The sequence below is a fragment of the Anas acuta genome, chromosome 16 (assembly GCF_963932015.1).
Source record: "Anas acuta chromosome 16, bAnaAcu1.1, whole genome shotgun sequence".
Classification (NCBI taxonomy): Eukaryota; Metazoa; Chordata; class Aves; order Anseriformes; family Anatidae; genus Anas; species Anas acuta.
This window is the reverse complement of record NC_088994.1, coordinates 12,908,471-12,923,814: the sequence shown is the minus strand read 5'-3', so window position 1 is coordinate 12,923,814 and position 15,344 is coordinate 12,908,471. Positions and strand designations below refer to the sequence as shown.

General features: G+C 41.4%; 1 protein-coding gene across 4 annotated transcripts in view; it reads right to left on the bottom strand.

Moving 5' to 3' along the window:
* The window catches only part of CDH4 (cadherin 4), a 668,170-nt gene that overhangs the window by 153,901 nt on the left and 498,925 nt on the right, over nucleotides 1-15,344 (bottom strand). For all 4 annotated transcript variants that reach the window (XM_068700721.1, XM_068700722.1, XM_068700719.1 and 1 more), the window contains one exon: nucleotides 10,188-10,364. In XM_068700721.1, the coding sequence (XP_068556822.1) occupies nucleotides 10,188-10,364 (177 nt within the window). The remainder of the gene's footprint in view (nucleotides 1-10,187; nucleotides 10,365-15,344) is intronic.

Genomic DNA, 15,344 nt, shown 5'->3' with positions numbered 1-15,344 from the left:
ACTGAAGCTTTGTGCTGGTCTCCAAAACCCAATACCCAAAGCAGAAATACTCAGGTGAAGCTTTGCAGGGGGAGGCCATGCCCTGGTGGTTTGTTTTGGCAAGACCGAACATACTGAGTGACTTTCTCTTTTACTTCTAGATGTTACATATAATCCAAAGTATATATCCCCCAAATCATGCATAGAGCTGGAGTAGGGAGAAGACCCTTTACACACATTTATGGAAAAGTGCTCTAAAGCATTCTCTCACCGGAATCACAGCCTGCACCAAAGCACAGCCCCATCGCACATGGGGCTCCCACCATCTCATACCCAAGATGTGATCAGTCACTGGCAGGATGGCACCAGGGGTGTGCAAGGCTAGGTCCATGCTCAGCAGTCCCTCATCAATATTAAATAATGCCAAGGCCTTGTTTTCAGTTTCTACCCGCTCATTAGCTAGCTTGCTCTCTTTCACATGAGACATTTAAGTTTTGGCCAGAGCAACTTTGCTCTCCCCTCCAGTCTTTTGTAGCTGAACCCTGAACACCCTCTGCACATTTACTCACCTTGAAGCTCTTTGCCAGCATCTCTCCCTCATCCTTAATGAAGGACAAACAGTCCCTGATCTTCCTAGAGGCTTTTTCTGCAGAATACCCACTGTTTAGGTCAGCCGTAGTTAAGCACACCTCATTCCTCCCCTGAGAGGAGGACTGTATCTGTTGCACCTGCAGCCAATCCTTGTCCTCTGCAAGGCTGAGCTCAGTCTGAGAGGCAACTGCAGGGGCTTTCAGAGGATGCACAAGTTTCTTGTGGTTTGTGGGGGAGGGGGGAAAGAAATTCGTATTTCTTTAACTAGTACCAAAAATATGAAACCGAGTCCCCAAAGTATGAAGTCGAGGTCTACTGGATAGCTTTCCAGGGCAGGCTCCTGGCTTGGTGTCTGCTAGACAGAAAGGAATATACTTGCATAGCATATGTGAGGCTTGGATGGGTGTGTACATCTGGAAGCATGGCCTCTGTATGCCTGCAGTCTGTGAACAGAAATGTGAATAACATAGGGACTGTCAGGAAAACTATAGGCATGGCCAAAGAGGTTGCTGCTGCATAACGCTCAATGGTTGGTCTTAATCCAGTAAGGCACGACTCGTGTCCTCAGCTTTCAGTCACTAAATAGACTCAGAAGAGACATTGCAACTATGTAAAGGCTCAAATTTAGGCACGTACTTGAAATCTCTGCTGAACATTGGCCAAAATGTTCAGTACCATCTGCATATACCCAAACTGCCTTGGGCAAAATGTTTCCCTTAATATAATCCAAGGTTTTGTTTGTTTGTTTTTCAGTTGTCTAACTGTTCGGCTAGGAGGAAAATGTCCTTTAAATTAAGGAAATTAGCAGCAAATATGAATCTTATTAAAAATATGGTCATTATTAAAAATATGGTAACAGCAATGGAAAACAGAAATAGCTAAGAGATGAAGACTTTAACAAAACTGTGGTAAACTGCTGCACATCCACTCTTTACTGCTCCCCAATCTAGGCATGGCTTACACCTCTCATCAGTCTGCATTAGACATAGCTGAGAAAGGATTTAGCCAGTGACACCTTTACCTCTGAAAATCTCAGCTGTTATAAATAAAACAATTAACTGCAGCAGTGAAAGCTTAAAATTAGCCCAAGAGTAAATTCTCTCAAATCTTAAAAGCTGGCATCTTAAATTCCAGGGTGCTGAATTTAATTCTTCAGCGGTGCAGACTAGTGAGAACATATGCAATAGTAAGGAAAGAAAAAGTGTGGATTTTTTTTTTTCTTCATATCTTATTCCAGCTTAAAACAGTGAATTTCAGCAACAGCTTATCTGTCAAGGTTACATCTGCACCATCATTCTGCAAATCCAAACTCACACCCACGCAGCCCCCACTACGTCTTTGGGACTCCAATTCATCAAGGAAGCCTCGTCCCACAGTAACCTATTACTAACGCGGGTGATGAGTGTTAAATAATGAACTATTGAAGCAGAGAGGCAGATTGCAAGTCCTTTGTTTGTGTCTTAGTTTTATCATTATTATTCTTTGGAAAAGGCATGAGCAAACCCAAATCATCTTCTTAGCAAATTAACCCACTGTTTGTGTGTACCCTCTGTCTTTACAGATTTTCAATAGCTTTCATGAGCTGTGTACATTAGCTCAGACTATGCCTTCCTGCCTTTGCCTCTACACATAATGACAGCCATACTGAGCGGCTATTACAGTTATTTCACTTTCTGTAGAGGATGGGGATGTAATGATATGCTGCAATATGTGCAATGGGGTATTACAGCTAAATACTCTTTGGAGTGATTGATGAACTATTTTGCAGTATGGCTGGTACGACAGTTCAAGGCGAGGGGTACTTATCCTTCTGTGCTTCCTACTTTTTCTGTTCTCTAGGTGAACTCAGAGCAGGAGCTAAAAGGTAATGGCAAAATGGGGGTTGTGTAATCAACTGAGAGCAAGCAGGGAAAGAGAGCTGCTGCTTAGTCCCTGGATGGTGGCAGACAAGCACCTTTGCATCCCTGTACATTAGCAGACCAGATGTGCAGACCTTGCAGCTGAACTCAGACATGAAATACAGTGACTGAATATAGCCATCAAGAAAAGATTTCTGAATACTCAGTAAAACCTGAATCCATTATGAGATTTTTCTAATAACCCAAGGACTGAACCAAATGTAGAGCTTAGGGATATGGTTTAGTGGGGACTGTTAGTGTTAGGTTAGAGGTTGGACTCGATGATCTTGAGGTCTCTTCCAACCTAGAAATTCTGTGATTCTGTGATTCTGTGAAATGCTGATACCTGGAGAATGGTGCTCATGGTTGTGACAATACCTCTGTGATCTTGGACAAAGTCTCTCTCCCTTTCAGACTTGATTTCTTATTTGTGAAACATAGGCCACCCTCACTTATGCAAACAGGTTGAAAAGATCAGCCCCTGTATAGAAAAGCAAAGACTGTATAGATATAATTTTTTTTTTTTTTTTTTTAAGTAGCAGTTGGTGTTATGGTCACCAATAGCTATTAGTGTGGCCCTCTCTGCTGTACCGTGAAGATTCTGAATGACTGCAAAACAGATTAAAACATCATATGTGAGGTCAGACCAAAGGTCTGTTATCAGGCTACCCTTTCTGTTTCACTGACTGTACCCCAAGTTTTCACTGTCTTTCACTCTTCATAACATCTTAGTTTTCACGCTTGCAATATTAGTAGTTACATGTTGCCTTTGCTTTTTAGAAATGTATGTAAGCACCTGTCTGACCAGGATCTGTACCATTAGGTGACCACACATATACATGGCTGTAAGTTTTAAGACACAAAGTACCAAACACAACCTCTGATCCTGTAACAATTGCACCTGAACAATCAACTAAAAACATATCATCCTAGGATTTCACTTAAGTTTTATCAATGAATTTTGATGCTTCTGAAATTTTATGCTGATGCTTCCTGATCTGAATGGGAGCAGAGTCTCATTGCTGCCAATGGTGTTAGAGAACCTCAGGTTAAAAATTTGTACTTTTTTTTTTTTTTTTTTTTTTAAAGCCATTGGGACTATATTTCATGGAAAATTTATCACTTCCAAATTGCATGGCATTTTAGGATTTGGTTTTATTTTATGATTTAGTGGGTCTTTTTCCTGCTTACATTACTATTCCCAAAGTGTTTTGGTAAATGGCAAAATCTCAGGGGAAGTTTTTTAAGCTGTATTGGGCAATGGGAGTTCCTTGATATTTGTCCGCAAAGTGTCAATCACCTTAAAACCCCAACCTCATTTTCAACAGTTCTCCATGAGTAAGTAACAAGACTGGGCTGGCAAAATAGAATTCTTCAGTAACATACCAACATATTCAGAACCACAAGGCACTGAATTCCCCCTCAGTCTGGATCTGAATGCATAAATAAATAAGGCTCTTGCATTTCTTTCTGCTAGAAGATTGTATTATTCCATTCTGCAATTATGGAAAAATGCAGAGCACAGGCAAGATTTACTGTCTGAGTTTTTACTGCAAGACTTATGTCAGTAGAAAGGCATTTGTGCTCTTGGGAATCAAAGTGAGATTCACCCATTTGTGGCAGGTGTTTTAAGCACTCAGCCTAACAATCTACCCACGCATGGCACTACAGCAATTCAACGACTAAATTAAATCTCTGAATATTAAATTAATGATGGAAATCTAAAATATTAATATATTCTAATTGAATATTCTGCGATAAATTATCTGGGCATTCTCAGCAATTTGATTTTACTTTCATTTCTTAAGGAACTTTCAGCTGCATAAATACAGCTATTAAAGCAATTCAAAAAGGGAACATTTTCTGCTCAGACAAGAGAACTCTAAACACAAAGAATCTAAAAATTTCTTTCATATGATTGATTAAATCATAGAGCCCAAGACAGCTGAATCATTAAATGACTGCTTTCCTTCAGTCCCTCTGGCTTTAGCAAGGACAATATAAATTCCCCATGGGTCTGAATACAAGGAAATACAATATGTATAATTACAGTATAGGCTTGAATGCTGTTGTAAGAGAATTTCAAATGGAGCATTTATGCTGTAGCTGCACTTTTCAATCCATAATGCTGTGTGTGCGCATGCATGTAATGCCCATAAAGCACTGGGCATCTGCTTTCTTCGACCTAGATTCCCAAATGGAATACGCTGGTGTAGCCCCACCAGCTTTGGCAGAGATGCCTGAATTCACATCAGGATCTGGCTTGCAATTTCTGTGAAATGATGGGAGAGTTAAGGGTGACATCCAGTCTTCATATGCCAGCAAGAATACAGACAAAGGAATGTAGTTTGAAGAATGTATATAGTGTGGTATGTATTTAGGAACCTGCTTTAAACTGCCTGCTTATAAAAAATTTCGAATGGAGGTGTCAAGAGTAGGTTTTCCTTTCCCCATTCATCCAAAGTGTGCAGATTCCTGCTTTGAATGCACACTCCAAAAGGACAGGTTCATACCAGAGCTGGGACTGTGGCAACACCTGACCGTGCTTATTGAAACATTTTCCTGCTAATCTTTCTCCGTTTGGTTTCAAGCTGGTTTGTGTCATGAAATCACAGCCAAGGGCTGTTGCCATCTACCATCCTTCAAAGAAATCTGTGGCTCTACAGCAACACCGTGTGCATGATGGCCCATCTCCTCTCCACCTTCTTGGCTTGCTCCTTTTCATCTCTCTACGGCTGCCACAATAGAGACCAAAGTGCCTAATTTTCAAATTTTGGCCAATAATGCTCATAGTGGTACCAAAGATGACATGTACTGAGAGCCAGAATCATATTTTTTGTTGTTGTTGTTTGTGGCTAATAAGGCAAAAGAAACACCTGTTCCCACAAAGAATAAGGAAGATCTAGGCCTATTTGTAATCAAGGCTGTCTGTGTCTCTCTCAGGAGAAGTGAGGTCTGACATCCTTGGGGAAGCATTTGCGAGGCCTTTTCTCAACAAACCTTCTCTCACCACAGACAGATGCCATCTGTCTTGCAGCTGGGAGTTAATGGATTCTGAACTGCCAATTTCACAGCAGTAAGCAACGTCATTGATAGAGGAGGCATGAGGGATTTCCTACAATAAAACTATTTAAAAACAGCACAAAGGTGCATGCTGAAATACCTGTGGATGAGCAAGGGAAATGGCAGTATTGAGGGCTGACAGTCCATGACAGTGGGGATTTTCTCAGTATACCTTACATGCACGTCCAGCAGTGGGATTTTAGACTTTTGGAGAACTGTCTCACTACGTCTGTTTCCTGAATTAGGACAGGCTACAGCACCCAAATAGTCCGCAGAGCTCAAGACTCTGTTATCAAGTCTTTTCATATTAAATATCTGATTTCACCGTATAGCTTAACGTGTGCTAAACCCCATCCACAAAAACCTTGGGGTTCTCCAGCATGCTGAAAAGAGCTCTCTGTTCCATTAACATGCATCATGCTGCATGAAACCCAACCAATCAATTGCACCTCTGCTAAGAAGCAAGGCGAGAGTCTTCAGGTATATTATATTCTGCCAACTTTCCAAACCACTTCAGGACTTTCTGATTAAATTTACATAAAATGCATCCTTCCCTCTTATTCCCTGTTATACACATTAGATTATTTATAGTATTCTTGTGTCTGAGATTACCAGCGTTCACATATGAGGGAGCATGCTGTGCCTGTAGCACGCAATCAAGGCAGTTTGTAAGGGCACTGAGATCCCGTCTTGGTCATCCGCAATGGATTTTCTTGCCAGCGTAATGAGAACAAACAAGTTTTTTATTGTAAGAGATCTCACAGGCAAAATTCACCTGTTTCAGTTCCAGATTTGACACAGGCAAGTTGGGAAAATTAGGGTCACTGCAGATCAAGATGGAGACAGGCAGCTCATAAGAGCTCTAGAAAGAACCTAGAGATGAAGCTGGAAGTTTGGAGCATTCCTAAGGGTGTATACAGTTGCAGTGGTTGATACAAGAGCCTGTTATCTAAGCTTGCCACCACTAAAAGCTGCTGTCTTTTAAATGAATGTTTTTCATACAGCCCAGTGAGACTGGCTAAGACTTCAGCATCTAAAACCATCAGAATATTTCCATCAGAGACTGATGGAAATCAGAGACTGGACCCAAAACTGAGGTAACTTTTTGAAGTTAAAAAAAAGATGAAATACAGGATAAGCTAATAGATGATTAGATAATAGATAATTAAGAATTAGCTACGCATGTAGCTAAAAAGCATGAATCAGTGAGAAACTAGAGGGTACTCTGCAAAGAAGCAACTATTTAATATGCTATCTTGGTTGATCAGTGTGCCTGCATGAGTCATTTGCTTGGGGAAGGATAGGGATTTCATATTGTTTTTGTATTTTTAATAGGCTTTTTTATGGACCTCATAGTTTTAATAATGAGAGTACCTGACAATTAGTGATGAAATTATCCTCACTACAGTAAAATATTTCACAGCGTGTAAAATATTATTCCTAATACAAAGGTGGAAATGAAGCACAAGGAAATTAAAACCAAGAATTTCATAAATGTTTGCAAAATAAATATGCATATACCGATAAAATTTAATAACTTTCTTCAGCTTGAACAGAAAACCAAAATTTGAAAAACACTGATACCAATAAAAAAATTATACCTTATACATAAGATGTTTATTTACAATCTCCGAAGAATTGGTCTTGTATTTGTATTTATAGGTAGATTTTTTTCAGCCACTGAAACTCATCAGAAATTCCTACTTTTTTTACATACTGTTTTTCTTAAACACATTTCCTAGTTAGTGTGGTTGATGCATATGAACAGACACGGATGTTCCTTTGAAAGAAAAAACCCTGTAATTAACAGAGGGTTTTTTTGGCAGGAATAATGTTGTGACTTCTTCCTTTTTTCATTTTTTTAAAAGTTTTTCATTTAACGTATTTTATCAGAATGAAATGCTTTAATGAGCACAGAATTACAGTTGATCCCAGCTGAACCAGATAGGGCTGCATTTTGAGGTGTGTGACTCCCATCAAGCTACGTTCACCTTTGCTATAATTTAAACTTCATTCAGGCACAGCCTTGCTAAAAATACTGACAAGTAACTAATCAACTTCCATAAAATGGAATTTTTACCTTCACAATAGGAAGCAGGAGTGGGAGGGAACCAAAAAGATTTGCCTATGCATTTCAAATTAGTCTGACCTATAAAAACGCAACCAGCAAGTGGTACAATGAAAATGTACCTCTGGTAGGCCTTTTTTTTTTTTTTTTTAGTATTCAGATTTTTCATGCCATCCCTTCCTTTCCTTCCATGTAAGCAGAACCAAAGATATGATAATGGAAGGACTGGTTTCCATTAGTTATACCTCTAAAATGGAAATACAAGCAGGGCTCTCTGGAGCACAAAAAGTCCAGTGCCCAGGAACTGGCATTAAGTTTGAACACTTTATAAAAACTAGCAGAGAAAACTGTGACAGACTTCTTTCCATACAAATGAGATTTGTGCTGTAACTTCACATGTGCACTTCTAGCTCCAGTTTGTGAGCAGATGGACACAAAAATATTCAGCGCCCAGTGAGCAAAAGCATGGGAAATCAGATCAAAACTGTTACCTAGATCTAGGAGACAGCAGAATGCTCCAGGGCAATCTGAAGATTATGTGGATGGAAATAACCAGATAGTGCTGGTCTTTGAAGATGTCTATTTGTCCTGTTCTGGATAATTAAAGAGCAAAGCCTAACAGAGAAAGCTGTAACTCCTGCTAGGAATCACCCAAGCTTCATATTCAGGGGCCAGCAAGTAGGCCAGTTGCTGCAGATGAGCAGAAACTTGACCCAAGCCCGAAACATCAGGGGTTCTCATGCTTAATCAAGTTACACCATTTGTACAAAACTATGATATTCCCTGTCATTACAATACTTTCTGCATGTCAGGAGAAAAGGAAAGCAGCACTTTATAAAAAAAATTCTCACTTTCCTACCCTATTTTTTATTTTTATTTTTTCAGTATTTTCTTTAGCATCTGTATTTAAAAACCACAATGGAGTGTATTTTCTTGACAATCTGGGAGCCCAGTGTTTCCAACAGCGAAGTTGTCTTTCCAAGGTTACCTTTCCAAGGTTACCAGTAGTATAAGTGATGAATATAAATTCTCCTGTACCTATATAAAATTTAACATTTGCCACTTCCATTAATACTGGTGTATTGTATTCCCGAGGCCTCATGTTTTATCTCCAGACTGTAAGAATAAAAACTGCCACAGAGATTTCAGTCCTTATAAATCAATAAATTTTCCATGGCACAGTGGTGTCAAGTTGTCCTCGCTGTCTAGTCAAACCCAAAAGAAATCAGCAGGGAGTGGGCCAGGGCATAAGATCATTTTGCAAGTAGCCCACTTATTTTTCACAGAAATTCAGGAATTATTCTAAACTATTAATCTGATTTATGGAAATATTTTGACACATTCAGTAATCTTCCTCTTCAGACATTTCTCCAACTTGCTAGGCCAAAACATTAGCAGGTCACTCCTCACCCAGCACTGAAGAACATACAGTGACTCCTTGGCAGACTCCTTTTTCTAGGACACACACAAAAACATTTGCCACCTGGTACTTTTTTTTTTTTTTTTTTTCCAGTTATTACTATTCCTTGTAACATCTCCCTAATTACACAAAGAAATGTCACCAACAATTCAAGTGTACCTAATACTCAGTGAACTGAGCACCTGTACCTTCAGTCATTACAAGAGTCACTGAAAGTTCACTTGGACTTCTAAAAGACTCAGCCAGCTCCTTGTGTGCTCCCAGACATTGGTTGTGCATAACAGTTTGAGCTAATTCATGTGAAATGGATAATGATAACAACTCATTTGAATCCAGGCACTGTTTCAAGACAACTAGGTGAAGTTCCTGATGCCAATTGCGCACCACTGTCACTCAAAATAAGTTCTGAAATTTTATAATTGTCACCATTTTCTTCAAAGGGAAGAGCTGAAACATCCTGCCAGAGAATTCTTTTCTTACAGTCAATATTTCTACTGCTCCAAAAAATACAACCAGCGCCCGTAAGAGGAATAGCAATGTGTAATTGTATTTTACTAACACTTATCAATAGCAATAATATATCAACCAAATGTGTCTGTCAAGGCTTCTTTCCCCTTCTTTTTCTTTTCCTGTCATCCAATAAACCATCACAGAAAACCACATGGGCAAACTTGATCTCAGTGATCATCCTTGTAAAGAAAGAAACCAGCAACATGCAGAGGATGAGGGATCCATCTGCGGCGGCAGGCAGCCAAACTCCTTGAGCCCCGCCATGCATCTGCACTGCGACTCGGTGCAGGAAGGGAAGGATGCAGCACCCCCTCAGTGCTGGGTGTCACCAAGCCCAGCTTTACACCTGCAGCCGTTTTCTGGATGAGAGCGCGGGCAAAGTGCCATCTTGGCATCAATGCCGGCGTCTCCTGGGGGACTGGCTGGAAGGAGGCGATTAGGCTGCTGTTCAGCTGGGGGAGGGAAAACTGGGACAATTCACTTCAGAAAAGCAGTGCTTCAGCAGTGTGCAAAAGGCAACTTTTCCTGCACAAGGAAGGAAGAACAGAGAGCCCCTACTTCAAATCAGCCTTCCCATGCCACGAGCTTGGACTGCACCTATGACTTCACTAGACCCATGGCAAAATTACCATTTTCTCCATCTCTTATTTTGCCTTACCCGAACCAGCTGCTGCGGAAAGGGGCCTCTCGAATTTTCTGGCACGTTGATCGGTGGGATGACCCAATCTCGCTTTTGCCGCCGGAGGCCATTAGCGCTCTGATGCTGGCGCCATGGGAGGAGGGTGTCACTTTGCTGCTGCGCCAGCTCCCCGGGTATGCTCTTCCTTCCCTTTGGCTGTTTAGGAAGCAAGAAAACAAACCCAGTTAGTTTTTTCCTCGCTTCTTAGGACCTCTCCCAACAGCAGCGCTTCCCTGTGTGCAAATGGTCACATGTAACTGTGAAAATTATTGTTATTAACATGATATATTTCTGCATCACAAAGACACAATATGCTTTACTGGCAACTCTGCTGCCACTTCATTTTCACAGATATATGGAGCTGTCACTCTCAAATCAAGATGCCTCCCAGAATATATCGTCTTCATTACACCAGCTGCAGGGAGCTTTAGCAGCACTTTGGGGTAAAGACGTTTCTGCAAATTTCTAATAAATGCAACCTACCAGAACACAGTAAAAAAGAAGAAAATTCCTTTAATGCCTATGTCATGGGTTCAGGTTTTATATTACAAAGTTACCCTGCTCCTTGGCATTAACAGGGTTACAACAACCTGTGGTCTGTGGTTCTGCAGATGTATCCTGCCAAACCAAACAAATCATGACCAGAGGGAGAGTCAGCTCCACGGCTACAAAGGTGAATTAGTTCAACTTCTTAGTACTTCATGAGAAATGACCTTTTTATAAGAGCTGGCTTTTGAATACAAATCCCGAATACATATTTTTCTTTGTAGCCTGGGAAGTGTAATATATCTCAGTCAGTAAGAAATTTTCATTATTTGGAATGCTTTTGAGTCATTCTTTGTGATTTTTTTTTAAACTTCTGATTCTGCCCATGGCAACCTTTGGTGTTGTTCACATTAAAATCCTGCAGCATAGAAATGGAAATGGTGGAACCATGTTTTAGACTTCAAGAGCCTGGTACAATGTTAGAAGATTTTGCTCTACAGAACAAAGAATCAACAAAATGCAGATTTGGAAATCTAGGCCCTTCAGAAGTTACTGAGTCCTGATGTTTAAATACTCTGTGGCCTTCTAAGATTCCAGGAGTTACTGAAAAGTCCAAAGAAAAGGATAAATAACAAAGACAAGCTTGTTGAAAGCAATTTCATGGTTCCATATGACCTGCACTACCAGAAGAAAATATTTAAACTTTCAGAGATCAGAAAGATTGGAATCCAAATTCTCTCGATTTGAGGTAAGATCCAGTGGGAATACAAATCTTTGAAAGTTAAAATTTTCAGCTATTTTTACTCAGAAAATTCAATCTATCCAAAACTCAATGCCTCATGTTAGGTGAGGTGGTAAGAGCATGGCCACCTCCTCCAGCCACTGCTGCCCAGCATCACCCCTGTTGGGCGCTGCGGCCCAGCCGGGTGCCCTGGGGTCTCCGCCCACGTCGGGGGATGTGGCTGCTACATTCCCCTTGTAGGTTCAGGCGGTAGCCAAGCTGAGCACGTATCCCAGAGACACACAGACACACAGAGAGAAAAAGGTCACTGACACAACTGGCCACTGACTTGACCAGGGCAACCTTTGAGAGCACTTACACACAGGGCTCACATAAAACACAGACAGCCGAGACCCCTTCCTGCTCTCTGGCTGGTAGGGACTGAAGTTCACTGGTGCAGGCACACACAGTGTTCTCCAGCTTCTCCAGCACATTCACAGATTCCTTAAGCACCAGCACAGCCCCTCTGTCAGCCCAGAAACCCTACCTGGATCCTGGTCCCCTTACCCACCTCCCAGATCTCCTCCTCCCCAGCTGGTCCGGCCTGAAGTTTGCTGCACACATACAGCACCAGCACTCACACTTGTCCCTCATGCACACCACATTCACACATCCACCAGATGTACAGCATGGACCCCCCTGCCCACCAAATACCCCAGCCTGGACCCAATGCCCTGCTATTCACCAGCTGGTCCAGCTTAGGATTTGCTAGAAAATATACATGCACCATCTTGGGGAAGATATGGACATTTGCACGGCCAGCAGCTGGCACCAGGCGCATGGGTTGTGGCCTGTGGCCCCATTCTGGCTACCAGTGTGGAGCCCATGCTCACCTCAGTCATGCCAGTCCCCCCAGCATCTGGTTTGGGAGCACACACTGCTCCCACTCCAGGGGCTGGGGGCAGAAGGCCCCAGCTCGCTCCAGTAGCTGATGCTTGGCCCCACTCACTCCAGTAGCTGGCACCACAAGTGGGGGACCTGCACTTGGCTCCCATCGCTGCCTCTTTCTCCTCATCCCTTGCTGCCTTGGAAAAGGTCATTAGTCCTTTAGGGTATTGTTAAAAGAGCAGACACTTTCCCTCTGTAAACCCTTAAACCCCAAACCCGAGAACACCATTAGGAATAAACAGGGAAGGTGTTTGGGAGACTCTTACAATTTTAAGCTACAGTAACTTTGAGTTTTACTCCAAAGGTGCAAAATAAAACATCCCACACACATTTGCAAGCAGTTATTTATAGGCACTGAGTTCAGTGAGACTCGTGGCTTTGGAGTTTATAGTTTGATGTAAATCCATCCACTAACACATTTCAATTCCTGATCTGGAAGTGGAATGAAGCAGGCAGTCACCTGAAAACTAAACAGTATATGCATCTCAGCGGTGGTTCCCAAACTGTGTGAACCTTCTGGATGCTGAAAGTTGGACATCGCAGCAAGGAGGCCATTCTCACAGCTTGATTGTGGCCCTGATTGGTGTTACCTGTGGAGTGCGAACATCTACTGGCTGCAACTATTGGAAGCATTTGTGCAAAAATGCATCTATTTTTACTGCAAACCTTAAAAATGAGCCAGTTCGAACAGAGCAGAGTTTTCACAGAAGAGACAAAATGCAGTCTTTTTCAGTCACACGCATAGCCACATTTCTCAAATCCTGTCTCATGCTAATTCATGCCACCGAGGTGACTGGTGTTTTGTGTTTGCTTGAATGCTGTTTTATACACCTTCAACAAGCATCGTCACTAAGCTGCTGCAAGATCACTACAGTACTGCTCAATATTTAGATGTTGTTCTAAAAATATTCACTTAAGTGTGTAATGAACAAAGAAAGAGCACCACGCTACAACAGCAGGAGACTTTTTTGGGATATTCAGGAAATTGATAGGTACTGTTGAACTCATTCTTCCTATGGGATGCAATATGTGACTTCCGATAGAGTTTTCATCTAAAAGGGGCTTTATCACCAGAAAGATATCTTTTCTGAACACAGATGAAAACAATGTTATCTCAAGAAGATACTCAGAAATGAATGTCAACATGAAATAGGACTACCAGACAAGAGCTACAGAAAAGTAGATATACATCCCCCCCCCCTTTTTTTTTTTAATTGGTTTGTGATTCCCAAATGGGATTCCTTTGAGAGCAGGTATTTGGATCAGTTTATATAATTGGCAAGTGAGCGTGGGGACAGATTATGAAAGGATGGTCAAATAATTTGTGCTCTGCTGAGTTTACACAGTGGAATGAGTCTGAACTAAAGACAGACTTGAGAATTAACATGAATCCCAAAGCTCTGCGTATACTGAAATAATTAGTGTCAGCTCAGCAAGGCAGTACCAGCCTTTTTAGTCTTTATGAAATATTTGCTGGCAGGTGACTAGACAGTGACTAGCTTGCTTGTCACTCTTGATGATGTTTTCCTACATTAGAATAAATCATCAACATGACTCTGAATTTGGTATGTAGAATTTCAAAAGCATCTTGCAACAACAATTTTTTTTAAACAACAGTTCTTTTTTATCTTCATTTGTTGACGATGCATTCTCATGACCTTAATTTCTCTGGTGTTGTTTAAATACGTTGTACATGTTTTCTGCTGTTTAAAAGCTGTGAGACAAATGCAGTAACAAAGTCTGGTGAGTACAAATGCCAGAACTATTCAGATCTCTAACTGAAACATCCAAGCGCATCTCTGGAATAACAGCAACAACTAACCACGAGCCCCAGAAAACTCTCCTGTACTTTTGAGTTTTCAGGGATCTAAAGTTCAACTCAAAACCAGAATATGACACCAAATTAAATTAATTATAAAATACAGCTTCAAATTCTGTTTTTGCTGAATAACAGTTTTCACTGAGATAACAACTGCTCCTTCTCTCATTGCCTTACTGGCCATACGCTTTCCAGAATATCAGGCAGAGATCTTTGAAAGATAAAATATTCCTCTACCTTTTGTAGTGTCATCAGAACACAATCTGTCCACAGTCCTTATCGCTATCAAATCAAGCATATCTGGTGCTGCTGCTTTAGGGTGGTTTCCCTCCTGTTGCCTTTGTGAGGTGCTTTCACCCTGTTATGCATGAAGAAACAATGACAGGCATTTGCAGCAAGATAGAGAGAAGTCCATGAATTCCCAAAACTCCACCTAGTGTCTTAATTATTGGGTTACAGGAATTATGATATCCTCCAATTCACTCTGCACTCACAGCCTAAGAAAGACCATTTTATGTCCTAGGATCTGCTGAGTTCAGCAGCAGAGCAGACAGCAGCAGCACCAAAGAGATGCTCTGCACCATCGATGCAGGCTGAGACTGAGCTTGTGTCCAGCTGCAGGAGGTTCTACTACAGCACAGTATTGTCTATCCCTCCTCCATCTGCCCCAGCTGCATCCCCAGAGCAGGAAAAGAAGCTAAAGCTGTACCCTGACGTGATACTTGAAGGCTGTGTTCGCACAACTGGATTTTTATAAGTATGTCTGTATTATGTATAAAACCATCCTCTCTACACCAACAAACAACATTGCCAGCATTCATGAAATGCCCCCAGCCTAACCCACTCTTCAGCAACTCCCACATCTCAGATCCATTCATGAGCACAGGGAAGACAAATCTACAGCTCCCAATTTTCCTGATGAGCTGTAGTCTATGTCATCTCAACATCAAATTCACCAGACATACCGTTAGAAGAACCGTCCTTCTTGCGTGTCAGGAAATCTGTCCAGAAGATACTGCAGAAGATGCTGCATGCTTTTCCTGGTCTCTGGCATCTAAACTTTGGTTTTAGGCAGAAACTAAAAACCAGAAACCAAGAAAAGCAGATTTTCTGTTCAAAGCCCACATGCTCTGCTCTGATGAAGTCACATCATCTCCTTAAG